At 43.0% G+C, this 27,934-nt stretch overlaps 3 protein-coding genes across 3 annotated transcripts in view; 2 read left to right on the top strand and 1 right to left on the bottom strand.

Annotated features, from left to right (window-relative positions):
* Positions 1–31: 31 nt before the first annotated feature.
* On the bottom strand, positions 32–8,589 carry dhcr24 (24-dehydrocholesterol reductase). The gene is made up of 9 exons (XM_031868227.1): positions 8,216–8,589; positions 6,850–7,005; positions 5,527–5,632; positions 4,926–5,044; positions 3,876–4,139; positions 3,555–3,698; positions 1,264–1,461; positions 1,001–1,179; positions 32–401 (listed from the first exon to the last, which is right to left on the bottom strand). The coding sequence occupies exons 1-9, from the start codon at positions 8,444–8,446 to the stop codon at positions 248–250; spliced, it is 1,551 nt and encodes a 516-aa protein (XP_031724087.1). The 5' UTR covers positions 8,447–8,589; the 3' UTR covers positions 32–247.
* Positions 8,590–23,198: 14,609 nt separating this feature from the next.
* bsnd (barttin CLCNK type accessory subunit beta) lies at positions 23,199–24,512 on the top strand. The gene is made up of 3 exons (XM_031868408.1): positions 23,199–23,382; positions 23,507–23,568; positions 24,197–24,512. Exons 1-3 carry the CDS (start codon positions 23,206–23,208, stop codon positions 24,300–24,302), a joined length of 345 nt encoding a protein of 114 aa, XP_031724268.1. The 5' UTR covers positions 23,199–23,205; the 3' UTR covers positions 24,303–24,512.
* A 2,045-nt stretch (positions 24,513–26,557) lies between these two features.
* pcsk9 (proprotein convertase subtilisin/kexin type 9) overlaps positions 26,558–27,934 on the top strand; it is a 7,049-nt gene continuing 5,672 nt past the window's right edge. The window contains exons 1-3 of the mRNA XM_031868270.1: positions 26,558–26,863; positions 27,044–27,235; positions 27,728–27,860. Coding sequence (XP_031724130.1) covers positions 26,687–26,863; positions 27,044–27,235; positions 27,728–27,860 — 502 coding nt within the window. The 5' untranslated portion in view covers positions 26,558–26,686. The remainder of the gene's footprint in view (positions 26,864–27,043; positions 27,236–27,727; positions 27,861–27,934) is intronic.

The following is a 27,934-nucleotide window of genomic DNA, read 5'->3' as shown; positions in this document are numbered from 1 at the left end:
ATGTGTCCCTAAAATGAATGAATAATTGTGATAAATAATCGTGATCTCAATATTGATCAAAAATAATCATGATTATGATTTTGGCCATAATCGTGCAGCCCTACTCTGAAGACACGGCTTGAAGCCAAAAATAACCCTTTAGTGTAGTGTCTTTGAGTAAAACAGTTTGTCTTAGTTGAAACATCCCATGCTGCCGACACATTCCCTCGGTGACACAGGGCCGGGGTCGGGGTACCAGCGGTCGGGGTCAGTGTCGGGCGGATTTACAGATTTTGTCGTAAACCTCCGGGAAGGCGTCCTTACAGCCGAGCTCCTCTCTCAGCCTGTGATACAGCTGTCCGTCAAACATCTCCCAGAACTCCTCTCGGTCCATGTACACATCTGCATACAGCATCTGGAACCTAAGTACAAGAACGTTGATGTCATTATGTTTAGTATGCTTTGGTGCAGAGGTATTTAACGAGGTCCAGTTAGAGAGAATTTCCTCATGCAAAGGTCCGGAACAATGCAACTCCACAGCGCTGTAAAGTCCAAAAGTAAAAAAATATTTTGATTTCATAAAAAAAGCTGTTCTTAAAAAAATACAGAATCATGTCTAAATGTCTAAAGTCTAAATTTTACCAAAACTGCATTATGGTTGACCACAATTTCCAAATCTCAGGAAGCACAATATTTGTGTCAAAGTACCATTTTAAATGAACTATTGTGGCGCTGCAGAGATACATTCATATTTTTACAGACATAATGAAACATCACACCAGAAAAATCCCACCATCATCATTTTAATGTTTCTCAATAGAAAGAAAAATTATTATGTAAAAATGACTATTCCTCTAATATTGCAAATGAAATCGCAATATCAGTCAAAATAATCTCAGTTAGATATTTTGTATATACATAATTTAGGAACAAAACGAACCACAGGTCCACTGTTAAAAATGAACAATTACACAGATATCACCTAATAAATGTTTAATTTCACGTATTATTTGCGACTTACCCGTGCAGGTCTCTCACAAACTTCTCCAGCTGACGCGTTGATGCTTTAGCTTCAAAGTGTTTGACTTTGGGCTCTCCATAAGCTCCAATATCCACGTACAGCTCCTCCTCCGCACCTTTGGGGTGGACCATCCCTCTGCCGGGGGGCAACAGGAAGGGACACAGCCACAGAGGGTAGACCTGGAACCACACACGACGCACAGGAGTTCAAACAGGACCGCAGACGGCGTACATTAAACGGCTGCATTCAGATCCGAGTCTCACGTCGATGTCCTGGTGGAAGCGCGTGATGGCAGCCTGCAGGTTCTTCATGGGAACCAGCATGTCCTGGACCACGTGGTGCTGCTCGTACAGTCGTCTGATGGTCTCTCCCTGCGTGAGCTTCAACAGGGAGATCTTAGGAGGAACCATCCATCCAAAAACCCAGCGAAATATTGGGTTGTTGCCGAAGGGAATAATATCCTGGAGAAAGGACACACACACACACGCGCACACGCACACACACACACACACACACACACACACACACACACACACACGTTCACAAACGGGGTTAAAAGACGATGGTAACGAGGCGTTCCATGATGCATTGTGCTGTAACAACCAATCTATCAGCAGAAACAATTGTAATAAGTCATCGTTTGTTATTTCTCAAATCTGCTGTCTTACAACTGAAAATTAAATATTGTTGCGTTTTGGGTTGCGAGTCAGACATCAGAAGACGTCATGTTGGCTTCTGGAAATCTGTGATGGACTGTTTTTTAATTTAACTTTTTTATTCTTCATCTTTTTAAGTTTAAATGATGTCGACAATTATCATCATCTGCAGATCTGTTGAGATAAATGTGTGTGGAAGCAATTAAATAACAAACTATGAATATGAATCACAACTTGATGTTAACATTTAAATACATGAAATTATATTACATATATTTACATACAACTATATTAAATACAATTTTAATATAATACAAATATTTTTACTTTGAAACACATCTAACATCTGAATGCATGTGGTTGGAATTCTCCTCTTTAACATTTCCAAGAGATGGTTTCAAGTGATGCAATGTCATAACAACAGTAAATAATGTCAATGAAAATCTAAATAAAATAGAAAACTTAAATTGTGCTGATTACTATGATTTTGGATCAAATGACAGAATATGAACTGATAAAACAAAGAGTTCAGACTCGATTGATCATGCGAGTGTTTGAATTTCACCAAAATGTATTTTACTTGGCTTGAATTTTTAAATCAGAATTCGACTAAATTAATTTAAAGAACTTAAATAAGATTTTCATGAATCTCAATTTGGGAACACAAATAAAAATATTTTAAATTGCACAACCTGAAACGACCTTCTGGAAACTCAAAAGCGGGAAATCTGAGTGAAATATTTCAATACAATAAACTGTGATATTTAAATTCCAGCTTTAAATATTCAATCATGAATGAATGTAACAATTGGATATTCAGTTGCTGATCAAATTAAAATCATTATGGCCTTTCTTTGCCTTCATATTTGTATTTGATTTATCCTTCATGAAGCCAGGAAGGTTCCTGGTCAACACGGCAGCATGAGCAGTTTCACATTTCACAGGACATCCCATAACCAGTGCATAAAGGAGGACGCAGTTTGAAGCTGCGAGCGTGCCCTGAGGACATTTAAAAGAATTTGTACATCTAATGCTCAGCTGCTGCTATGAAAGGATAACAGGCTGGTGGTGTAAGTAGGTAGTTTACCCAACAATGTCTTAATAATAATAATCATAATAATAATAATAATAATAACAGCCACATGTGCATTCTCTGATGCAGAGCAGACCATCCTAAAGATTCACATGAAGCATCAGTGAGCGTGTGAGGCCGCATTTGTTACAGAACGTGCAGCGTGATGAGAAGAATCCAGATGTTTTAAATCAGGATGAAGTTGTGCGTCTGTAAATCACATCACGGTCGTCTAATACAGACAGAAATGAGATTGTAATAAGTGTTAGTGTTAATAACATGAATCATAAATTGGTTTTCTTCATATAATGTTGCATTTCTGCATGAGGACAGAATGTGTCGTGTAGATGAGACGCTGACACAATCCTCTCCAGCAGGGGGCAGCCTCAACCTTCCAAACAGCATCAAACACTCTCACGTCTCCTTGTCCAACACCACAACAATCACAAAGTGTGAATGTAACCAAAGCACCGGTCCGCCTTTCATCTCTGCACCGTCTACAGAACAAAACTCAGAGAGCACCCAGAGACCCAGAGATGGCTCCTGTAGGTATCTGCCAAACCAATACTATGCATAATTCATCACACCACTTACTGTTACAGAAAACAATGGATGCCAAGCCCTTCTCACTAATGGCTAATGGTGTGTGCGTGTGTGTGTGTGAGTACGAAATGTGTGTGTGTGACAGAGAAAGAGCATTAGAGTGTAATAGAGAGAAGTGAGCAAGAAGTTGATGACGAGCTAATATCTGGCAGAAATGTGCAGTACCTTAATGTAGGGGTAAAGCACAGCCTCCGTGTGTGTGTGTGTGTGGTTTTGTGAGTACCTGAATCTCCCAGAAGATGCTACGTGTGTGTCTGTGATAGTAGTGTCTCAGAGGGATGTATTCAACTCCAGCCTGGTCGTCTCTCAGGTATCCCTCCACGTGTTTGAAGAACCAGGGCTTGAAGTGAAGGCCGATTCTATTGATCTGTCGTCAGAGAGGACGAGGGGAGGTTAACGCGGAACGTTGGTCATTTTTCAGCCTATTTCCCGTGTTTTTGTGTCTTGTGTTTGGTGAGTCGAAGACACATTTACAGCCTAGTGGTCAATAAAGATTTATTCTGTTGTATTTTACTCCAATGTGATAAAACAAGTCAAACCTTACCTTATCCGGCTCGGCGTGGTCCGTCATTGTTCCCGTCATGATGACGGCGGCGTCCCGAGCGTACTGGAGTCCCTCTACGAACGTGTTCTGCTTGTTCTCCGACGCTTCGGTGAAGCGCTCGCAGATGTTCTCCAGCCCTCTGACCGGCTCGTAGCGCAGCTTCACCCAGGCTTTAGCGGGGACGATTTTAATCTCAGCTGCAACCAGGAACCCCAGGGTTCCACAGGACCACGGGACGGCGTGGAACAGGTCCGAGTTCTCCTCCTAAGAGACAGAAAACATGATATTGTGTATTTGAACAAGAACAAGACTGTACACTCCTCTATGAAACGTATATGAATGTGGTCTCGGCCTTCTGGGTTTCTAACGTTCGGCACCATGTTGGCTTTGACAACTAAACCATTATAGCAAACCTCACATTGCATGTCAGCTCTGAGAAACAGTAGATGTGGATTATTTTCCCTTTTAAGGCTCTAACAAACTAATTTTCCCTTGCGGGATGAATAAAGTATCTATCCATCTATCTATCTATCTATCCATCCATCTATCTAACATTATCTCTCTCCAGAGCCTTCACCCGCTTCACTTTATTATGCGTTACAACATAACTTAAAGTATCATATAGATGGACACGTGTTTAGAGCGACCCAGACTTTGCTTCTTACAGGTGAAGATAAAATCGAACAGAGCGGAAGCCTGCTCACTCATTCAGTGACAGTGGTAATGACATTTAGTAGCTCTTGGTTCAAAAATAGAAAACAGCTGGAATGGTTCCGTAAACAGGAAGCACCATTTGTTACGTTTATTTTTCATTGATTTTGCCAATTTAATAGTGATTTGAGCTTTGTAAATGTATTGCCTCATTAACATTTTGAGCTTGAAATCAGGGTTGAGTTGAGAAAGTAGGGAGGAGGGCCACTGAACTTTGTAATACCGGAAGTCCTTCTGAAGACGGCATGCTCAGTAACCCACTACTTCATGCCACAGGGCTCCTGAACACACACACACACATGTCACACGTCACACACACGTCACACACTCAATACTCACCTCAGTGCAGCGCACCAAGCTGCCGTCAGCTAGAACCAGTTCAAATGCGACGCAGATGTGCTGAAACAGCCCGTAAATGTGAGAGGATGACTCAATGCCTGTACCCATCACCAAACCACCTGAGAGAGGGGAGAGGATAAATTCAATATCTTTCCAGGTGGGCAAACAAACACACACACACACACACACACACAAAGCAGCGTTTGCCTGCTGGTTGTTGAGTATGTGTGTGTGTGTGTGCCTGCTTGGACATCAGGATAAATGAATGCACCGCTGCCTGATGGAAAAACATTAGGATTGCTGATGCGCAGTTTATGGCATCAGGGAATCCATTATGAAACCCGATCCAGGGGTGCTTCCACTGCTGCAGCCATTTCCTCCCGGTTTCATCTCCTGAGCTACAACATCAATCCTCTAACTCAATTAGAGAAGTCGCTGGTGCTCTAAACAGGATGCAGGGATTGATGGAGGAGATGCCTCACAGAACAATGAGCCGTGGAGATCATCAGCACGTCTCTATTTCTAGAAGCCAGAGAGCCACAGATGATGCCACTCTGTGATGGTCACACATGAAATAATGCACTGTTGCAGGGCGACTTACCCACAGTGAGGTCATCCAGCTCGGGCAGCACCGGCAGTGTCCAGCCAATAGAGGTGAGGAGAGCGGTCACCTGACCCATGTTGGCCAGCGGCTCCACTCTCACCACCTAAAAAAAAAAAAACAAGGATTTGCAATCAGGCTGACGATACAAAATACAGCCAGATACATTTTAACATTACTGATTTCTGTCTTAGTGCCATCATTGCTATTGGTCAAGAATAACAGCAGATTAAATGCCGACATGTGGGAACACGACGTCCCTGCTGATTAACAGAAGTTCAAGGTGGCTAGAAACAGAGGCAGCTGGATGAGCGCACAGGTTGAAACAGACCCCGTAGGTTAGCCAAATACATTTAGTAGAAAAGACTAGTGAAACGGTAAAAGTATCAAGCAGTGTCCTTCAAATGAAGGGGTTCTAAAAGTCTGTCTGTTGGCTTGTCAGCCATTTTTAGCATTACAAGACGTGATTTGTGTGTTTGAAAAACGTCATTTCAGTGTCAGAATGTTCTGAAGATATGTGGCTTCTGAAAAATGGATCCAATATTTACTTTGGCAACTATGGAGCGAATGTATTGGTCATAATCTGTGTTCAACTTCCCATTGGAGTCAATTGAGAGGTGGAGTTCCGCCCCTGTGAAATTATGTTAACAGAAAGACGACACACCCGAAAGTCGCGCAAGTGACATCTCCCGCTAAAGCTAAAGCTACGATGCCTGTGTGTTTCGTACCGGGTTGTATGCTAACACGCTCACAATGACAATGCTAACGTGCAGATGTTTAGAGGGTGTAATGTTTACTATGTTCACCATCTTAGTGTAGTGTGTTAGCATGCTAACATGCTCAGAATGACAATGCTAACATGCAGATGTTTAAAGGATGTAATGTTTACCATCTTAGTGTAGTGTGCTAGGATGCTAATATGCTCACAATGACAATGCTAACATGCAGATGTTCAGAGGATGTAATGTTTACCATCTTAGTGTAGTGTGCTAGGATGCTAATATGCTCACAATGACAATGCTAACATGCAGATGTTTAGAGGATGTAATGTTTACCATCTTAGTGTAGTGTGCTAGCATGCTAATACGCTCGCAGAGACAATGCTAAGATGACGATCTTTAGCAGGTGTAATCTTTACTATGTTCGCCATCTTAATTTAGCGTGTTAGCATGCTAATATGCTCGCAATGAGAATGCTAACATGCAGATGTTTAGAGGGTGTACTGTTTACTTTGTCCACCAGCTTAGTTTTGTGTGCTAGCATACTAAAGTAAGCTAATGAGCACTAGAGCCGAGGCTGATGGGATTGACTGACTCCTCCTACCTGCCTCTTTGTGTCCACCTCCAGAATGTCCATCATGTTGATCATGATGTTCTTGTGGGTTTTCTTGTACTTCCCCACTCTGAGAGACACGGTGAGCCAGCCGGGTCGACCCGTACACATGTGGGTCTTACTGCCCTCCTTCCTCCACTCGCTCACCTGAAATGTGGGATAAAGACAAGAACACATTATCGTCTTTTGAGTGACCCGTAAGTCACTGAGGACCTTCTTCAAAGGCCTTGGCAGCTCATTTAAACTCCTCAAAGTGTATTTTGTGAACGCTGATCTTCACAATTCATTCACCCAACTGTGGAGAGCCCATATGAGTCTGTCATTATTCCTGTACACATGATTGACTAACGCTCTCTTGGGGCTGTGGATCAGTTTGATTTACATCTACTTCACATCAGATTCTTCTCTCCTGACCAAATCCTTCTAGGAATGAAGGTATTAGGTGTCTGTCTCGTCTGCTCCCAGGGCTCTCTCCCTCTTTACATAGTCAGCATTCTGTCAGAATGTGAACAGATTGCCTACATTCACACAACCTCCACATAGATCTTAACTGTACGACAGCACAGAGACTTTAGCACTTTAAAGTGCTATATAAGCTCATGATATTTGCCCCGTTTCTGAACTAATTCAGTTCATGGATCACTTTTTTTAAGCCCCTTTTAAACAATTAAATACGACCACGTCTGCCTCTACCTCGGTAGGTGAATTACAACGATCATGAACTTGCAGGCCCAACTGATCCAAATCCAAAATAAATGGATGTGCTTTTAATCAGCCCTCTCATTGAAAGTTACACATAAAACATACATTTTAATTACCACATACAATGTAATAATGCTATGACAGACATGGCTCTAACTCTTTATTGTCACAACTTTGGGGCTCTTTATTGGTGGTGAATTTAAAGAAAATGTAAGTTTTGATAATCAATCACAAGCTGGTTCAAAACGTTATATACTGTGTGCAGGCAAAGTGAAACGTCCTCCAGTTGCATCACAAGCAGGTTAATAAGTGAGTAGATATGAAACACTTTATTAATTTATAACATAAGAGAGATAAAGCAGCGCACTCTCACATCACAATGCACTGCTAATAAAGTTGCTTTGACTCCATGTATTTCACACAAACATCACTCTGGTCCCATTCGAAACACAGGTGGTCACTGTGAGTTTTTTACTACCCAGGATTCCTTGCAAAACAGGTAAGTCCTCATTCTATACATCGTATAAGTATCATGTAGGCCCCACACGCACACGCACACACCTGTGAGATTCACTGTCACACACACACACCTGTGAGAGTCACTGTCACACAGATGATGATGATGATGATGATGATGGTGGTTGTTGTGGCTCACCTGTCGCTGGATGTCTCGCACGCGCTGGTCGTGCAGCTTGGGCGCACTGCACATCTTGAAAATGAGCCACGCGCGCACATAGTAATACACATCGAACACCACAGAGAGCGGCAGCAGGAACAGACACACGAATATCCACCTCTGGTGCACGATCACGTAATCTACACCTTTGACTTTGATCCACAGCAGGAACGCGACGACCACGCCGGCTAAACACAACAGCGGCTCCATGGTTTGTGTTCGGTCTCCAAACTAAAAGTATCGGACAGACTGTTTTAAGTTAAACTACCGGGATATCGATTATCTCAACCCCCCCAAAAACCCGGAGACTCCTGATCACCTCTTCACCGCGATAGGTGAATGTTTTCTCGGTGGCCGGTTGGCCTTTCTCCTCTGCTCTGCGCTGATTGGTTGAAGCTGCTAACAAGGCGGGACCGAGCCTCACACGCTTCACGCTCATTGGTCAAACAGGTGACTGTTGGGAATTCTAGAGCGGTAGTCCCTCTGATGTTTAACCAATCAGGAAGCAGAGAGGCTGTCACACCATGCACGCTGTCCCTCATGGCTCTGTTACAACACTATGACCATATCAGCCAACCTGAGTTCCCTCTATTCAGTGTGTGAATACAGACATATATATACCTGATTAAACACCATCATTATTCCCTACTACCATACATAGTATTAGGATCATTCATATACATTTAATATATTATATCAGCTCTAAATTTAGTATATATCAGGACCAGAGTTTTCGAAATACTGTACTGAGGTCATGAGTTCAGAATCACAACCAACTTTATTTGGTATTAGTATGTATGCACAAACAAGGATTTTTTTTGCATTGTTCCCAATCTACATACACATAAATAGACATAACAGCAAAGAGCAAGGACAACAAAGCCGGACAAATAACGGTAAAGAATAGACGGGACTGTTATGTAGGCACAGGTATGTGAAAAAATAGTTGTATACTGTATATAAGTATTGCATGAAATATATAAAAAGTATGAGAAAAATAGGTGTATATGTCTAGCCTATATATAAATATTATAGGCATAAAAGTATATATTAAAAAAACACCAATGACCAACAATAAAAAATAAAATTTTAATGAAACGACACGTCAACTGTTCTAGTTGTAAAGTATAAAAATAAAAATAGTGCAAAGAAATAGCTGTGCTTTGCCCCCATCCACCCAAAAACTAAAATAAAGTGACTTTATTTTTAAAATACTTTTATATCGTTCATTTTATTAATTTAGTTAACTGTTCCATTACACTGTGTATTATATTATTTGTAGCTGTTATACCAGCAGTGTGGCTCTATGGATGGCAATATGTCCGTCTGGCCGTCACTGTTGACCATCACTGAAATATCCCAAAATCTATTGGATGGATTTGCCGTGAACTTTGGTTCAAACGTGAATGTTTCCCTCTGGGTGAATCATTTTGATGATCCTCTGAATGTTCGTTCATCACAATCATCAGATCTAAATCTGGATTGTTTTTATGAACAGAAAGGCGATTTGTGAAGCCGTTTAAACAGGAGCCACTAGCATGGGCAAAAGAGCTCGGCTGTGGACTCTCAGCCATGTTTATTTTGGTTTTATTCATTTGCTTATTACATTTATTGCTAAATAATTTTCCTTTTTAGTTTTATTTGGTCAAATCGTAAACTTTTTATAATGTCTCCGGTCACAACCATCACCAGCACTGACACATTCAAATTGTTATCGGGTATTGAATTTAAAAAAAGAAGGAATTTACTTATAAAATGTCACTGTTTTCTTTTAATTGTAGGATTTAAACTCTCTTCAGATTTAACTTCATTAAACAGGACATGACCTCTTACTGTAGCTATAGTCCTGATTCATTGCCTTCAAAGACACGTTGAAACATCCAACAGTGTCTTTAATACATTCTGTAGGTCGTTCATCGGCCCGTTTGGTCAACAATAGGAACTTGTACATATTGCATAGATGCTGTTTTCCACAAAGTAAAAAAAACAATCTGTCCCCCCCCCCCCATGGAGGCCCTCCTGGGTTCATCCATCCTCACTACCATTTTCAAAAGAAGAAAAAAACGTCTAATATCTCCCTCAATACACAAGTACGCCCAATCTCAGCTGTTGCACCAGTGGTGATATAATGCTGAAGAATTTGCAGTATTTGCCAAATATTACGTAAAGTCAATGTTCCTCAAAAAGGGTATGTGAATATTTCCTTGAGCTATACATGGAAGATGAAGATGGCTTGTCATCACAGCACTACATTTAATTCCAGCTCTTGTGACCATTTTAATAAATCAAACTTTGTGGCTTGTATCCAGCAGAAAACACTGATCTCCTGTCCCGATACCGACCCTTTTTATCTTCTTGGTTGTGTCTCTAATGAATCCCCAGCAGTGGTTGAGTCTCACACAAATCCAAAAGAATATAAATGACGGTTGCTGTCTCTGTTTTACACCCATCCAACACCACACTGTGGAGCCTCTCTGCTGTTAAATAGGTTATGTGAATTATATTCAACTGTACCAGCTTGTGACGGCTAAGACAAACAACTGAGCCTCTTTATATATTGATCCGCTTTGCAGATAGATGTAAAATCCCAGATTCAGTTATTAATCAAAGATACTGGAAAACACAACAATTAACCTTTAGACTCAGGTGTCTCTCAACTGTCTCTGTGTGTATCCGTAACATATAACTGCACACTTACCGATTCCTCCTCTGGAACTAAAATAGCACTAGGCCTACTCTGTCGAAATACTTGCTGTGATTTATTTATTTAGTTTTGTCTACTGTGTCAAATTAATATTAATTGCAATATTAGATACACTGCTGTTGGTTAAAACTTTGAACGTCTCAATCAGTCATATCAAAGCAGATGTTCTGTCATTGGCTTGCAAATAAACTCAACTGCCAAACATTCAACTCTTTTTCTATTTGAATGTTGTAACCTGACACAACGAGGCAACAACAGCAAGAATGTAGGCCTAAATTCCACTCTATCTCTTGTCCAATATATCCATTTATGTTTAGAGAATTTCTGTCTAACACACACACACACGCACAAACACACACACACACACACACACACACACACACACACACGCACACACCCCTCAGACACATTAGACAGAGGGAGGGTGGGGCGCCAGTAAAGATTTCTTAATGGGCTCTGCCGTCCTCTTGTCCATCTGCCCTGATGATAAACACAGCCAGTCCTGATGCACATCAAAGCCTTCACCGCTTTCTTTTTTATTTTTTTCACCGACAAAACTACTAATTTTAACACTTTTACCCACGAGCTGGAGATCTACAGAGTGAGGATTAACACTTTATGATCAGCTGTTGTCTGGGAGATGGAAATTATGGGAACAAATAAGTAAGATTTAAGGAGATTATATTTCTTTTTTTACCTCAGGACTTCTGTAACTGTGGAGTAAATATTTTTGTTGATGGTCAGTGTCAGCATCACCATCCAGCCGGTCACAGCCTTGAAAGTTAACCTCAGGAAAACAGTCGATGTCCTGCAGGAGGATGCCTTCCCTGCACCACGGAACAATCTTCATCGGAGCCTTCCTCATCGTGACCGGGGGCTCCACAGCCTTCCTGGCCTCGTCCCAGAGCCGCCTGCAGGCGTTCTCCCTCTGCTGCGTGGTGCTCGGGGTGGTCATGCTCATCCTGGGGCTGTTCTGGGCAATGAACAGCAAAAGTGCCGCCAACTACAACCACCGGGAGTTCGACCCAGAGTGTCCACATTATCCGTACGACTACCCCAACTTCGGCGGCCATGCCCTCTTCACACCCCCGGGGAGCCGCTTCCCAGAATCCCAGTCGGTGTTTCTGCCGAGGTGGGTTGAAAAACAAGATGTATTACTGTTTTGCACAGTTCAATTATTTGTAAGTATGGACAATTTTATCTCGAAGCCAGAAAATAAGACTTCATATTTAATAAAGTGTATTACATGGATTTTTCTGCCCTGTATTTGTATAGAAAACCAGTTTATTTAACCCAATTATCAGTTTTGATAAAGGCCCTACACACTGTTACTGTCCACTACATTATTATTATCATTCAGGGTCCTTTAGAGATGCACCTGTTCATAAGAGGTTTGCACAAAGACGCCAACAACTGCACCGTTTCAAGAGAAAAGTCTACTTTAATTTTAATTCTTATTAATTCTGGTCAAATATGGACGTGGTCAGCCCTTGATGACACAGCCCTTTCTTGGAAGTATCCAATTCAACAGCGCCCACAACAGGCGAGATACACAGCATCTAAATATGATCAAGACAAAAAAGAAAGTTAAAGAAATCGATTGACATTTTAGGAAATACACTTATTTGCTTTCTTGGCGAACGTTAGGTGAAAAAAAGTAATATCACTTTCATGTCTGTAGGCAAAACAGTGACGTAAAGTAGTCACGACGGGCCCCAGAGTAGGCCTGTGGTAGTTACTCGTTATGACACACACACACACACACACACACACACACACACACACACAAACTATGGTATCGTATCATCACATGATCAAATAGAGACTTGCCATTTGACAACCTTAACATACATATTGCACAGCAATCATCATTGTGTGATGTTATATGAAAAAAAATACCTAAGACAATATTCATTCATTTATAGTTTACGTTTCACGTACACAAAATCCATATATTATGCAGTCGGAACGCACAACATACTTCATTTTACCTCAAATGAAAAGTATGTTAGTATGCTATTACCAAAACAGTCTATTTCTTGTCTGGGACGAGTAACTTCCTCCGCTGGTTACCTTTGGACAGAGCAAGGCTAGCTGATTCACCCAATTTCCAGTCTTTATGCTAAGCTAAGAGGCTGCAGTAGGTAGCTTTATACTGTTCCGCAAAATCATGGCTGGAGAATTGAGCTCGCCAACAGGCCATGGGGCCCAAAAAGTCAGAGGCCCCCCTAGTCTTCCCCTAGAAAATATCACTCAAAGAGGCGCACACCAACTAGATGGAGACTCAAAATAAACACAACGGAACATAAAAATACTGCAAAGAGACAAAATAGACCAAAACAACTCCAAAGAGATGTAAAACAGCTGCAAAAAGACACAAAGAGACCAAAGAGTCTTACAGTGACTATGAAAAGGGGCAAAACAACCACAAAGAGACTCTAAATGACCACAAAGAGACAAACAATTACCTGAAAGAGACACAAAGCAAATACAAAGAGGTTCAAAATGAATACGACGAGATACAAAACTACCACAAAGACACACACAACAACTACAAAGAGACTCAAAATAACTACAAGACACAAAGCAACAACAAAAAGTTTCAAAATGACTACAACGTGACACAAAACAACACAAAAAAGACTCAAAACTACCACAAAGAGACACACAACAACTAAGAGACACAAAACAACCAAAAAGAGACACAAGGCTACTACAAAGAGACTCAGTGACTACAACGAGACACAAAACAACCACAAAAAGACACAACCAACTACAAAGAGACTCTAAACAACCACAAAGAGACAAAAACAAATACAGAGACTCAAAGCAACCATAAAGAGACACAAAACAACAACAACAACAACAACAACAACAACAGGCTAAACGATAAAGTCTGTTTTGCTCCCTGTCTGTGCTCAGAGGCCCGTTGTCTCGTGCGTAAACAAGAGTGGTATCGATCTTTTCGTCTAACTCTCAGCAAGAAAATGAATGCATGTATTTCCCAGATGTCAAACTTATCCTTTAACTAAGTAGGATTCAGGAACTAGTGCTGCTGTAATCCAAAGATTCTGCAGACTGTAATTCAAAAGCTTTTTATCTTCTGGCACAGCCAATAGGTCCATTATACCTCAGTGAAACCCAACACTACCATCCCATATTTGTCAGGAAACACAACTACGGACAGAACTCGACTCCATCTGCTATCATCTGATCTCTACAACCGCCAACAACTATACCGTACTTGTGTTTCCACGAGATTGTTTATACATCATTTGTTTTCTCTGCCGCTGTGTTCTCGGGTGCAGGACGATGGAGCGCCACAGGCACGGTGCTCGTGGTGAGGAATTCGACTACCCTCCCATGGACCCTGGTGGTTTCAGCCCGTCACCTCACCCTCCTCTGTGGCAGGAACCCCCGCCTCCCTACGAGGTCGCCATCAAGACCACGTGCAGCTCGACACACCTGCGGCGCGCATACTCGGACACACACCTGGCGACGGAGCCCCTGTTTGGACGGTCAAGAGAGATCAGCTTTGAGGTGTGACGCTGGACGATACGGACGCCCCCAGATCTCTGTGCATCAGACCGGAAGATAAATAGTCATTAGACGGGGGGGGCTTTTACTCAGACTCTGCAATAGCTGTCCTCTGACAGCAACAAACTCGATCAAACACTTGAAGCATGCTTCTTTCTGATGGCCAGTGGGTCCTAGCATGCTTTCCCCAAGTTTCCTGTAATCACAATGCAGGTGTAACCGCATATCTAAATGTATGGCGAAAATGAAAGGTACAACACACCGATTTCAGCCATAGCAGAACAAAATAAAGCACCCAAAATGAAAGTGTAAAACAAATGATAAGTCGTGGTTTTAGTGGGAGTTTATGGACTGGACAATTTATTTCTTTTGCAAGTCACAGTGACTTCCAGCCTTTATGCTAAGCTAACACAGACCAAACACATCGAGCACACATCCATTCATACCAAAGAAGATTCATTTAAACAAACAGCTGTGATGCATATTCTTTACACAAAAGAATAAAAAGAATGTTGGATCAGCCATGTGGACATAAAACAAGGGACAAAGCCTGTTTTGGTGTCCTTCTTTTATAATCTTACCCGTGGTTAACCCTTAACTTTGAATCACTTATTAGATTGAATTACGCTAGACATCTTTGAAGTATCTTATTTGCTTGGCAAGACAGTGTGCTTTTTCTAAAAAGTGTAATATATCTCTTTACAGGCAGTCGATCAATTAGCTTATGCTACTTGGTAGCTGACAAAATGTATGGTGGAACCCTGGTCCCACATCGTCTTTATTAATTGTATTTAATTGGAATTAAAATAAAGAAAATAATAATAATACATGCTTATTTTTCTGGTGCAGTTACAAAAGTGCTTTGCAAAGGATACTGATGCAATAAGCTTTATATTAAGTTGCTGATCCTAACCTTGGTAACTGCAGACTTTCACCTGGAACAGGTTAGTTTAAAGGGAAGGTTTTGTGACTTCTTCATAGTCGGTGTATTACCGACAGTAGACGGAGTTTGGAGAAACAGACAAGAGTAGCAGCACAAGAGAAAAGCAGCGCACTGCTGTGGACGTATTTTGGACACTTAAAAAAATCATTATCAATTTACGTGTACGTTATATTCAGAATATTTTCAGCGAAAAAGTTAGGCCGATGCTGATGTGCCTTAACCTTGCATTATCTCTAGTCTCCACCAGGGGGCGACTCCTCTGGTTGTATAGAAGTCTATGAAAAAATGACTCTACTTCTCTCTTGATTTATTACCTCAGTAAACATTGTAAACATGAGTTTATGGTCTCAATCTCTAGTTTCAAGTCTTCTTCAATACAGCATGATGTTCATTTAGTAAATTATGGTCCATTTAGAGTCAAACAGACCATAAAGCAGGGGATGCTTTAGGGCGGGGCTACACAGTGATTGACAGGTCTCTGTTGCTACCAGAGCCATAAACCGGGTCTCTCCATAGCTCCTCTTCAGTCCAAATATGGTCACTTTCACTAACTGGTTGCAACAACAACAAAAACACTAAAGTCACTGGTACTCCAGTCTGTTCCCCCAAACTCCATCTACTGTAGGTAACACACGGATAAGTACTTCAGAAAAATCTGAACTATCCGTTTTAAGGTATCACTTGCGTTGCACACAGGGAATCCAGGCTGCAGTTTCAGATCAACACATCCGGATAATCCTCTTTAGTGGGATTCCCCCTGGTGACTGCAGAGGACAACTTTCTTTTGTGTTTCCTCGTCTATGAAACAATGCAGTGATCCTTTGTTTTTTCCCCATCAGGATTCACATGCGTCATTGCAGGATGGATACGATGATAATTCACTTTGGGATACCAGCGCTCAGATCCGTAGACATTTTTATTTTAGTTTGCGTGCCACACATGTAGTCAGCAGGGGAACGACGCCTCATCTGACCATGTGAGCTTTTCCACAGCAGCTCACTGGCAACACGGCCATTTTAAAGGATCACATCGGTGGTTTTGCGTACTTTATTCTTACATACTTAAGGTACATTATTTTCATTTTCTTTCCAGACTTCTGTTGATATCGACACATTTCAATTGAAAGTGCAAATCAACTTGCAGAGGCGCTGGACTGGTTCGGGGAAGTTAATTCATCAGAGTAAAATCATTCATTTATATAAAACTCCTTCATGATGAGACATTCGAGTGCTGGTGGGAATCTCAAGAGTCAACCATGGAAGCTGTGAGAGAAAAATATGCTGTTTGGCAGCCATCACTCAAATGTTGAAATATTGCATATTAGAGAATTCCCACGAGGACAGGATTGGACCAGGCTCACAAAAACAAAAACATGCATCAAATGAGTGTAATGTAGGAATCTTTGTTAATCACAAGTAATTAAAGGAATAACGGGGATGTGATGATCGCTGCGATGGTTGGCTTAGTTCATGCAAGCATGTAGTATCTGCAAGCTGATTTTCATACCTTAATGAAATTAATAGTTATTAATAAAAATGCACACAAATCAAAGTATGCACCATCATTGTTTAATGATGTAAAATATGCAAAAACACAAGAATGTTCCTTTAACTATTGTTTTTTTTAAATACCGGTCTTCTTCTGCCTCGCATTAGACCGTGTTTTATTTATTTTTCACAGGATGCATGAAGGGTAAGTGTAAAATGTCAGCCTTCACACGACTGTTATACTGAATTATTTGTGTGAAGAACGAGTCCAGCAGCCTTCATCACCTCTGAAATAAGATGCTGCACTGAAAGGATGACCACAAATATTGTTATCTTTGACAGCACAAGGACGAATGGCTTCTCTCTCTCTCACACACACACACACACACACACACACACACACACACACACACACACACACACACTCACTCTCTCTCTCTGCTGCAACAGGAAAGCTGATATGAATTACAGGATGTTGTTTGGAACTGTTTGAATATGCATGCTTCCATGACTGATGGGCTTTCCTCTTGGAAAATCCTGCACCATCTTTTTTTAATGTGTGTGTATTCAACTTTATTTAATAAATCAGTGAATATCAGACTCATTGACCATTGCCGTGGAAAATAACCTGGGCTTTTGTTTGGCAACAGTAAGTATATTTTGTGGTCTAAATGAACCTGATCAAGTGGTTCAGGTCTGTTTATTCTGATATTGAGGACAGTGAGAGAGAATCCCACAATCAGGGTTGAAAGGCAGAAACCACACACATCCCTGCTGTGTACAGAATTACAGTTTTGCAAGTATATTGTATTTCGTAAGAGATTTACACAGAACACGATACTGGAAGATGAAAACAGAGGCTCATGAAATATATTTGAGTTATTAAATAAAGAAACAAGCATTATTATGGTATTTTATGGTTTTTACTGAAGTCTTTTTTTCTGGTGTTTTTAATGCCAAAGTGGGAGATCTTTATTTATTTTTATTTCATTCCTTTCATTATCATAAGATAGGAATATTACTGTTAAAGGGACATTTAAGGGTACATTTACAGATTTAAGATGTTAAAGGGCGACTGAGAGCTTCAGGAAACAAGATAAAATATCAAATATCAAATATAATGTGTTTTTCCAAATTGCTTAATATCAAGATGGCATCGATATTGTGGGTTGAGCCTTGGTGATTTTGCAAAAAAGATTTTTTGGGATAGATAATCATCAGTAATGTGATGTAATGACTAAGTAGATAAAGGCAAATAACAGTCAGTTCAAAGATCACTTTACTTTACATCAAAAATCCAAAGACGACATCTAGTCCCGTTTCATGATGTTGATATAATATGCCGAGCCCTCAAATAAAATAAAAAGGATGATTAAATCCACATTTCCAATATTTGGAGCATCTACTGTGAGAAACAAAGAGATCAGCTGTCCATGTGAAGGCTCGTGATTTGTGACCGAACCTCTCCAGCTCATTCATAATCAATAACACTCTAAATGTAGGCCGGTGAAGATCCCCCCCCCCCCAGCAGAGCTCCACCTCGTCTTAAAACAACAAACTGAGGGGACTATTATTCTCCCCTTGTGCACACAGCTTGGCCCAGACAGAAGCAATGTGACAGTGTTCAGCCCGCCCTGCCCTCCATTCCTCGTCACTGGAAACCCTTCCTCTTATAACAAAAAATAAAAACACTTCCTCACACTGCTGCTGGATGAAAAACAAACAGCGCGCGGCCCGCATGCGACACCAACTCCTCTACTACAGATTTTCGGTGTCGTAATCACTCCAAAGCCGGATATGCTTCTTCTGCTGCGGGGAGAAAAACGCAAAGACGCGGCAGAGGAGCAGCGAGAGAGAGAGAGAGAGAGGCGCGGCGGAGGCGGCGGCGGGGAGGGCGCAGCACCGGAGCTGCTTTCTGAGTTTCTTCTTCAGGGGAGAAGCCACACGGGGCAATATGAGCGGAGGGAAAGTTGATGAAGAGGAGAAAAGAGATGGTGAAGCTTTCAGCCCACGCAGCGGCTGAGTCGAGCTCCAAACCGCGACTTCCTATCAGGTACAGAGAGAGAGGAGCGATGCTTATTGGCACAGACGCACTGGGATGATTTACGTGTTGCATATCCGTGTTATTCCCTCTGGTGTCAGCTTCATTTTGCTTCTGATCATATCATACACACACACACACACACACACACACGGATGCTGTGTATCTGATCCCTCTCCTCTCCTGCAGACTGGCTGCTGCTGCTGAGGCGCAGCTGTAGCTGCAAGACGTGAATTCATTCAGAGAAGGCAGCAGGGGTGCTCCGGAGATGCCGTTCCCCCGGGGCATGCTGCTCTGCCTGGGCATCGTGCTGATGACCGCTGGGGGGGTGGTGGCCCTGGGCGTGGGCCTGGCCCAACAGTCGGCCCCGCTGTTTGCACTCGGGATGTTCCTGGGCATGGGGGGCGTGGCCCTGCTGGTCAGTGGAATCTGCATGGCGATGAAGAACCTCCAGGTGGCAGTGCCCGGACACTCCCTGCTGCACCCCCGCACGGGAACCCGCTTCAGCCCGCAGCAGGCCCTGGCTATACAAAGGTAGGCATGTCATAAAAGTGTGACAGAAGACAGGGGGGGTAGACCATCCCCCCAGTGTTTGGACCAGTGAAGATAATGCGGAAGTGTCTTAAACCTGCATTCTCTCTAGTGTCCATCAGGGGGCGACTCCTCTGGTTGTATAGAAGTCTATGAGAAAATGAAGTCTTCAATACAGGGTTATCAAACAGACCATAAAGCAGGGTATGCTTTAGGGCGGGGCTACACAGTGATTGACAGGTCGCTGCCGCTACCAGCTAACAGGACTACCAGCACACATGCTGCTGAGTACCTCTGGGCCGCTGCTCTGCAACTGGCTTTTACTGTTCGGTGTGTTGGGCTAATAGCTGAACACACTATACACACACTGCTGTACTTCGCCACCACTCAGCCGCTGCTTAGCTTGGTGAGTTCACCTCGTGTTTTAGCCTGATTGTATTGTACGACGACTTCAAGCCGATTGCTTGTGTAACGTTACACCACCACTTGTTTGTCAGCTTGAATGAAGTCTGTTTGATGACGCTTTGCAGCACTGGTTGTATTCATTAAATCCCACATTACAGCAGTGGTCATTGCGGACACACCTATTGGAGATCTGCACTCTACTGCTGAGTGCAACTTACTAGTTGTTATTTATTTTTCATCATATTAGTCTTGCAGGTATTTTGTCAAAAACCAAAATGCTGCACAGAGTTTTGACCTGATGAAGGATGAAGGGATCACCAAAGATAGGCCTCTCACATGTCATCCTTGGGGGGGGCAAAAATAACTTTTTTCTAGCGATAAACAAACCCTGCTGTCCTAAACATTGGAAGCAAAGAACGTTCCAGGCTTCCCCCTTCTGTTGTTCAAGATAAATAAACGACCATAAAGACAAATACCAGAGCACAGCGTCCAGGGCGCCGAGCTGACAAACGGTCGGGTTGTTGTTGTTGTTGAACGAATCTCAACACCTCGGTTACATCGCACAGTTTGGAAAAGAGCAGGAACCAAATTAGGATCTTAAAAACACTGGACTTGTGACACCAAGAATTGGAAAGCATGGATTATTATGGATTGATTGGAGAAGTAGTTCATGGAGAAAACAGCACTCTTGCGTGTGTGTGAGGTAATCTACGATCGGCTGCAGGATTACACAAGACGTGTCTGCTCTTTGTCCAGCACCGAGAAACAGAGACGCCAGGAGCAGCATCCGTCACGAGGAGTTCCTCTACCGGCAGACGCGGAACAAAACGCAGACTGATCTGTATTTCTAACCCTAAAACTATCTGACAAATGTTTCTCATTAGAGGATGATGAAATAAAATCCTCACAGGGGAATAATATGCAAACAGCAGAATGCATTTGGTGGAATGCCGGGATAAATGTGTTCAGAATAGCTGAAGGAGTACGAAGAGGGTGTTCTTACATTGTGGAAGGATAAAAGAAATTACAGGAAATGTAAGAACCGACAGCGCTTGAATTTTAAATTACAGTCGAAGTACTGAAAGCAGTTGAAGTGTTAGATGTTATATAATCGGTTCAAGTGAAAGCCCTAAAAGGAGTTGAGCTTTAAGATGAAGTGTGATTGAAAGAAGTTGACAATCAGTTGAAGTGTTTCTGCTGAAAATACTTGAAGTGAATGTTTAAGTGTGATCACTGAAAGGAAGTTGGGATGAAGCCAGCGCTTCATATAGCCAGCTATATGGGCAAACGCACCATAACAGTATCGACCACCAATGGAATATTATTGAACCACAGTAGTTCTTTTACCTTAACACTGTGCTTGTGCAGGTAAAGTGACCGCTCGTGTTGCTGGACATTCAAAGGAAAACACATGAAAAATAAAATAACTTTCCGTAAAATATCATACGAACCATCGTATGAGGATACGTTGAAGTGGTGGATGGAAAGAAATCATTGAAGTCGACTGTCAGCTGAAGTGCAAGTGGTGAAAGATCTGAAGTGTCAGCTGGTGAAATATAGGACACAATTAAAGAAGTGTGAAGCCAGTTGGAGTGTAAGCACTAATAGAATTTATAGTGTCAATGAAAACACTGAAAGGAGTTGAAGTGTAAGCACTGAAAAGCGGTTTAGTACACTTGTCATCTCTCTCTCTCTTTCTCTCTCTTCAGGAGGTTGGACCGAATTCGTCGAGAGATGTCAGAGGACTCTGTCACCGGAGCACCGGAGCCTGAACCCTCGCTCCCATCCACCCCCCCGCCCTGGACCATGGAGCCGCCCCCATCCTACGACACCGTGATGAAGAGCCAGGAGCACAGCGAGCAGCTTTAACCTCTCGCTCTGGCGGACTTTGTGTTAGTGCCTTTTTTGTTTTTTCTCAGCGGGAACCTTGATCGAGCAGTCGGTGCTCCTCTGTGCCTTAAAGACAGCTGCTCTGAACTCCAACACAAGCCAAGAAGCACCGAGACACTGCGGCTGGTTAAAAACTTGGTATTTGTACAGGCTGAGCCCCAGTGTGGCCTCTGTGTCTGATAAACGTGTGTGTTGTGATTGATTGGGAAAGGAATTGAAATGATCACTACAACCGCTCCGCTCGCTACACTAAGGGCCTTTCTTGAGAACCAGCATTATGTAACTTTTACAATCACATTAATGGATTTGTGTCAGCGGTTTGGCTGCGAATGTGGATATTTTATTGGCCTGCTTGGAGTTATGTGACCTACTACTGTGGCTGCAGAGCACTGTTCATCAAGCGCAATAAGAACTTTCCTCACAGCTTCACAGCTGCTCTTTGTATCTGTAACATAGACCAGATGGACCACGCGTCTCCAAAATATCCCCATGAAGGAGCTGCCATCTTGCGCTTTTGAGTCTGTGCAGTAGTGACGCGGTAGGCGGTGGAGCCGCGGTATCAATGCCCCGTCTGAACCAATCGTTTATGACTTAAACTGCAGCCAGCCACCAGGGGGCGATCAAGATGTTCTGGCTTCACTTTTAGGCAGCTGTCTACAATTTAGGGTCCGTCACATGATGCCCAAAAAGAGTTTTTCCCATGAACTTTCCAAAACCCATAAATAGAACTTATTTAAATAATTAAGTCCTAAAAGTTGTAAAATGCACTAATGTTATTTTCCTTCTTCATACATCCACAGAGTCATGTCGTCCATCTTTATACACGGTCTATGGTCTGCACTCTTTTCTGTCTTAACTTTGCTCATCGACAGCTTGCTGCAATGCAAAGTGCCTTAACCAGTGATGGCATAATGTTAACACCACGGCTTTGTATCCATGTCCACTGTTCTGTTGTTGTGATGTCACTATAAACTTGTTGATGAACAGCTGCCGAGCTCTCTGTGGTCGGTGGCGCACTGAGAAACGATGGCTTTTTAAATAGTTAGAACGCGGAGAAGAGAAATGCAGACTTATTTAAAATCATGTTCAAACCAAGCAAGCATAAACACTCACTCGGCTCAAACAGCTCAGTTGCGAGTCTCCTTTTTTTGCCAGCAGCTTGAGGCAAGGTGACCTATCGGGTACACACACACACACACACACACACACACACACGCACACACACACCTGCAATCTTACACCTGACCAGGCTGTCTGCAGGCTGTAATAACCAGCAGAGTGGAACCCTCACTGTGCTTTCTCCACCCTCACCTTCAAGCTTCCGACATAAGAACACCACCAATCCTTCCCTTCGCTTTGCAACAGGCGCTTGATTCTTTCTTTAAAGGTTTACACGAATAAGAGCTTCATTAGTCGGCAGCAGTGGCACCGATGGTCGAAGGGAAACCGTATCGATACGGGCTGATAGCGGCGGGGATGTGTGTGGCGGCAGTCGGCCTCTTCATCATGACTCAGGAGCAACCGCACGTCTATGCCGCAATGTGCGCTCTGGGCGTCACCATGGTGTGTATCGGGACTGTGTGGAGCCTCTGCCAGTGCTATCCCAAGGTAGACACAGACTCTGTGTGTGTGTGTGTGTGTGTGTGTGTTGGGGAGAAAGACACAGTGAAATAACCTGTGATTTGCTGCCCAACCGAAATTGATTTGGAAATGGAAAGTGTGTGTTTTTCAGGTCATTTTGGCTCCTGAGATTCAGGAGAAAAGTCGAGAGGATGTGGTGTTTACTGGAGCAAGGTACTGCCTCACACACACTCTCACACACACACACACACAACCTCTGTCCTAATGGCCCCACAAACAAGTGGGTGTTCGTTCAGGCCTTAATGATTCCCTGTGGTTCCGTCTGTGGATCTCAGGATGCTAACAGCCATCATCGAGTGGGCGAACATGGCGACAGCAGCTGTGTAATGTGTCTGAAGGGACCAAAGATCTGCACCAATACACTGTAGATGCTGATTTTATTATCTTATAATATATATCTTATCTTATTATCGAGTAGCTCTGGCAGCAGAGGAGCGGAGGGAGGAACAGGAGAGTAAATGTGGAATAGAAGAGAAAAGGGAGACATGGAGGCCTGAAGGTTTGTGACTGAAAAAGGAGAAGCTTAGTTGGACACATACGGACCAGAGTGACGTTCCTGTGATTAAGCCGCTTGAGTCTCGGTTAGTATCGTGGCCAGCGGGTGGAAAAAGGAGGTTTGAACCGCTCAGCTCCTCCATGTGAGTGTTTGTGATAACCGACATGCATGCTCAGCAAAACCTTCCCTCGGATTAAAAAAAGTAAGAAAATGAGGACAAATCGTGAGAACCGACCTTCTATTTCTGTCTCTCCCCTACTCCCCCCTCTTTTGATTTAATTTTAGGCGTGCTGAGGCTCTGCCGAGCCTCTGTGGCCAAAAGTCGAGTAACAGCAGACTTCCTCCTGAAGCCCTGATGAGCCACAGCTGTCCTACATTGCACCTGGTCTGAAAGAGGGACACGGTCCAGCATCAGAGTCCTCATTGGTCCAATCCAAACACTCCACCACACTCGGGACAGAGAAGAGATCCTCTGGTGCATTTTTTAAATTTTGTTTTTTTACAGCGAATAAAAGTGCATTTTGTATCACTTTGTATTTGTTAATAAAGTTGAATGTGTATTGCATTTATATTCCAGAGGATGGCACTATTTACTGAATGAAATATAGAGACACTGTGTGTGTGTGTGTGTGTGTGTGTGTTTAGGGCTCCTGGGGGACAGTAAGTGACACTGCAGTGACCTACATTAATTCCATTAAGGCACATTTTTGGCCTCATCATGAGATTATAGGGGTTCTCTGGGGAACCAAACTTTATTTATACTTGTGTCCGGCACCGTGGCGTGAGACTCCACCGATGATGAGCGAGCTATATGAGCAAACACACAAAGGCGCTTCTGCTCTGTGCACTATTCTCCTAAACACCAGAGGGTGCGCAGACAGAAGCAACAAGAGAGCGACCGTTAACGGCAAAACCAAACTCCACAACGCCGAGGAGGAATAGTAATAACTGTGAAGTCATAGCTCACATTCATGGACTTTATACAAGCCCTGTACAGAAAGAGGTCAAGTATTAAATGCATTATTAAGAAACAAAGGTTCATTATCCTGTAAACAAGCAACATTTTTACTCAATTGTAGATTTTTAAGAACTTTTGTTTATAGTGATTTAATCAGTGAACTATTTGCGACAGTTGGATTCAAGTGAAATCAGATGAAATCATGAAGGTTCACCAGAAACTCCTTCAGCTCAGACTCCAGCAGAGACCAGTCCACCGTGGACAGACCCAGATCCGGCTTCACCTGCAGCCTTGGACCTGCAGTCGGAGCTCCGGAGGGAGGAGGAGAGCTCAGCTCCCTGCAGCAGCAGCGCCTCCTCCTCCTCCTCCAGGAGCAGAGCTTCTCCTCTCTGGGAGAAAACACCGACACCACGCTGCTGGAGACCCAGGACGTATTGCTGGACCCGCTGGAAGGAAGGGAGGCATGGGAGAACCAGAACCAGGACTGAGAGGGGCAGACTGTCAGACCCTAATGCAGTAAAATGAGAGGTGTTTGCAAACACATTTATCATAAAAACGTGATAATGTGTCCGTAAATTAACAGTGAACTGTCAGAGTCATACAACTTCTGCCTCCTGAATGCTGGAATGCCAGATGTGCACCGTAGTGGTCACATATTTACGGTCAAAGTTCAATTTAGTTGATTTAGCTGCAGAAAACCATGCGTTCAAATACCCATACTAACACACTATTGAGTATACCAGGTAAAGGGTTTAGAAGTTCCTAATACACAACTTTTAAAATGCAGTTTGCCAAAAAATACCAGGACGCTCTTCTGCATTCGGTCTTATTTTCAGTACGCAAGCCAGCATACTTTTCTGGCTATTTTTACCCACAATCCATCAGAGAACACAGACAGATGACAGCCTCATTGACAGATATCACGTATGTATCAGATACATGAGCAAAAGGGTGAAAGTTCAAAGCACGTAGTTTGTCTGCAGACTGCATGCAACAGTGCGCACTTTGTGAGGGCAGCTGCGGAAAGTACAAAAAGTAAAAAAGAACAGAAACTCTCTCCATCGGAAGTAATGTTCTTGCACTGCGCGGTATGTGCACATGACATCATCAGGGTTATTTTCTCGGACTTGGCAAAGAACCATAAAGAACACATTGTGCAACTGATTTCACAGAAATATTAAGTAGTAAACATACATGTGATTGTTTGAAGTGAGTTGAACTGAAACAGAAACAAAGAAGCTTTGATAGAGATTTAGGAGTTTTTGCATCTCAGCACAAACAGAAACAGAAGTGACTAAAGTAAAATACAATAAAAGTATCTTAGAAATAATAATAATAAAAAGACAAATATGAGCTCTGAGCCTCTCTCAACATGAGTTCATATTTGTACCGGCATGCACTACTCATAATACTTGAGTGCACACGTTAAAACTGCATCCACAATCACACTTGAACCGACAGAAAGGGCTTTGACATGAACGCACTACAGGCTGCTTCAGAGGCGCGCGTGAAACATGACTCCTCCACAGAGGTGTTTCTAACGGAGGACAATCATTCGATACTAAAGCGGTGGCGTGAGCCCCGGAGACGTCAGCAGTCCCCGCCTTAATTATAGGAATCAATTGTTCGATTTTTTTCTTCTTTCATTTCCCAAATCAGAATAGATGGTTGGAGGCGTTATCTGACTATCAGGGCGCGCGGGCAGTGGGAGACACCAAAACATCTGGAGAACTCTGTGTGGAATAAAGAAAAGAAAAAAAACTCCTCTCAGTGGATTTGTGTGATTCGGCCTCACAGTTATCCTGTTTGTTTGAAGAATGCGTCGCACCTCAGCAGCCTGGGCTGGCTGGGCGCTCTGTTTGTGCGCATCTTTGGCCACGAGCGCGCAGGACTACCCGGAGGACGACGAGATGGTTCTGGATCTGATCCGCGAGGACGGGACTCGAGCTGAGACCGGAGCCGAGCCCGCTGCTGAGTTCTTCAAGTGCAAAAAGGTAAGGGGGGCATCTTCTCCACACTACCTGAGGTTGTGTACCTGACAAGTTTGAAGTCTCCATCTTCTCATTATTATGCAGGAATTATTTTATATATGCAATAACATACATTATAAACTAAGTTCTCCCGTATACGTGCATTGGGACAGAGCACCTGTACTCTTATGTCCTCGGCTGCAGACAGCGTGGTGCATGCCTGGTCAGTACCTGGTCCTACTGCGTCAGGGGTCGCGAGACTCTCACGTGCAGAGGACCATCAGGAGGCTGAGAGCCAAAGCGGCCAGGAGAGGCTCCCCGCTGGAGGTGCTGCAGACCTACTCTGGAGCTCTGCACGGCTTCCTGGTGAAGATGAGCAGCGACGTCCTTCACCTGGTAACCGCTTCATCAGTCTGCATGCTGCTGCAGTAGAGCCCAACATGGGGGGTGGGTGGGGTAACTTCTAGTAGGTGATCAATGCCATGACACCAAGTACCAGACAAATAACCCAATCAACTTATATCAGCGTCGGTGCATTTCTTTGTGTTTTGCCCGCCATTAAAATGCAAAGTTGGCTTTTTAAGTATTCAACAATGTTCACACCTTCGGAAGAATATCTTACCTACATATGAGAAAGACAAACTTTGTGACACCTTTGTCTGTTTATGTTGTTTTGCATCTCTTTATTTTGCATAACTTTATAATTTACCTTTGCTCTTATCATAATGTAACTCAATGGAACCTTCATTAACTAACATTAACTAGCTCTTCTTTTGAATTTTAAGATGTGAGCGAAGTAAGAATTTTGGCATCCTTGGTACCAAAGTATCAGTTTTCATGACATTCCTATTGTCGACCCACAATGCAATGGGATTGTGTTCCTGGCAGGCGGTGAAGCTCCCTCATGTCCACTACATCGAGGAGGACTCGTCGATCTTTGCTCAGAGCGCCCCCTGGAACCCCCAGAGGCTACTGCAGCCTCACGGTGGCACCTCAGAGAATAGGACATACAGGCCACCCAGTGAGTCTGCCTCTGTGTCTGTCTATTACACACACACACACACACACACACACACACACACACACACACACACA

Source organism: Anarrhichthys ocellatus, unplaced genomic scaffold (genome assembly GCF_004355925.1).
Source record: "Anarrhichthys ocellatus isolate YVR2014 unplaced genomic scaffold, GSC_Weel_1.0 scaffold42, whole genome shotgun sequence".
NCBI classification, from domain to species: Eukaryota; Metazoa; Chordata; class Actinopteri; order Perciformes; family Anarhichadidae; genus Anarrhichthys; species Anarrhichthys ocellatus.
Note: the sequence above shows the minus strand (reverse complement) of the source record. Positions and strands in the feature narration are given on the sequence as shown.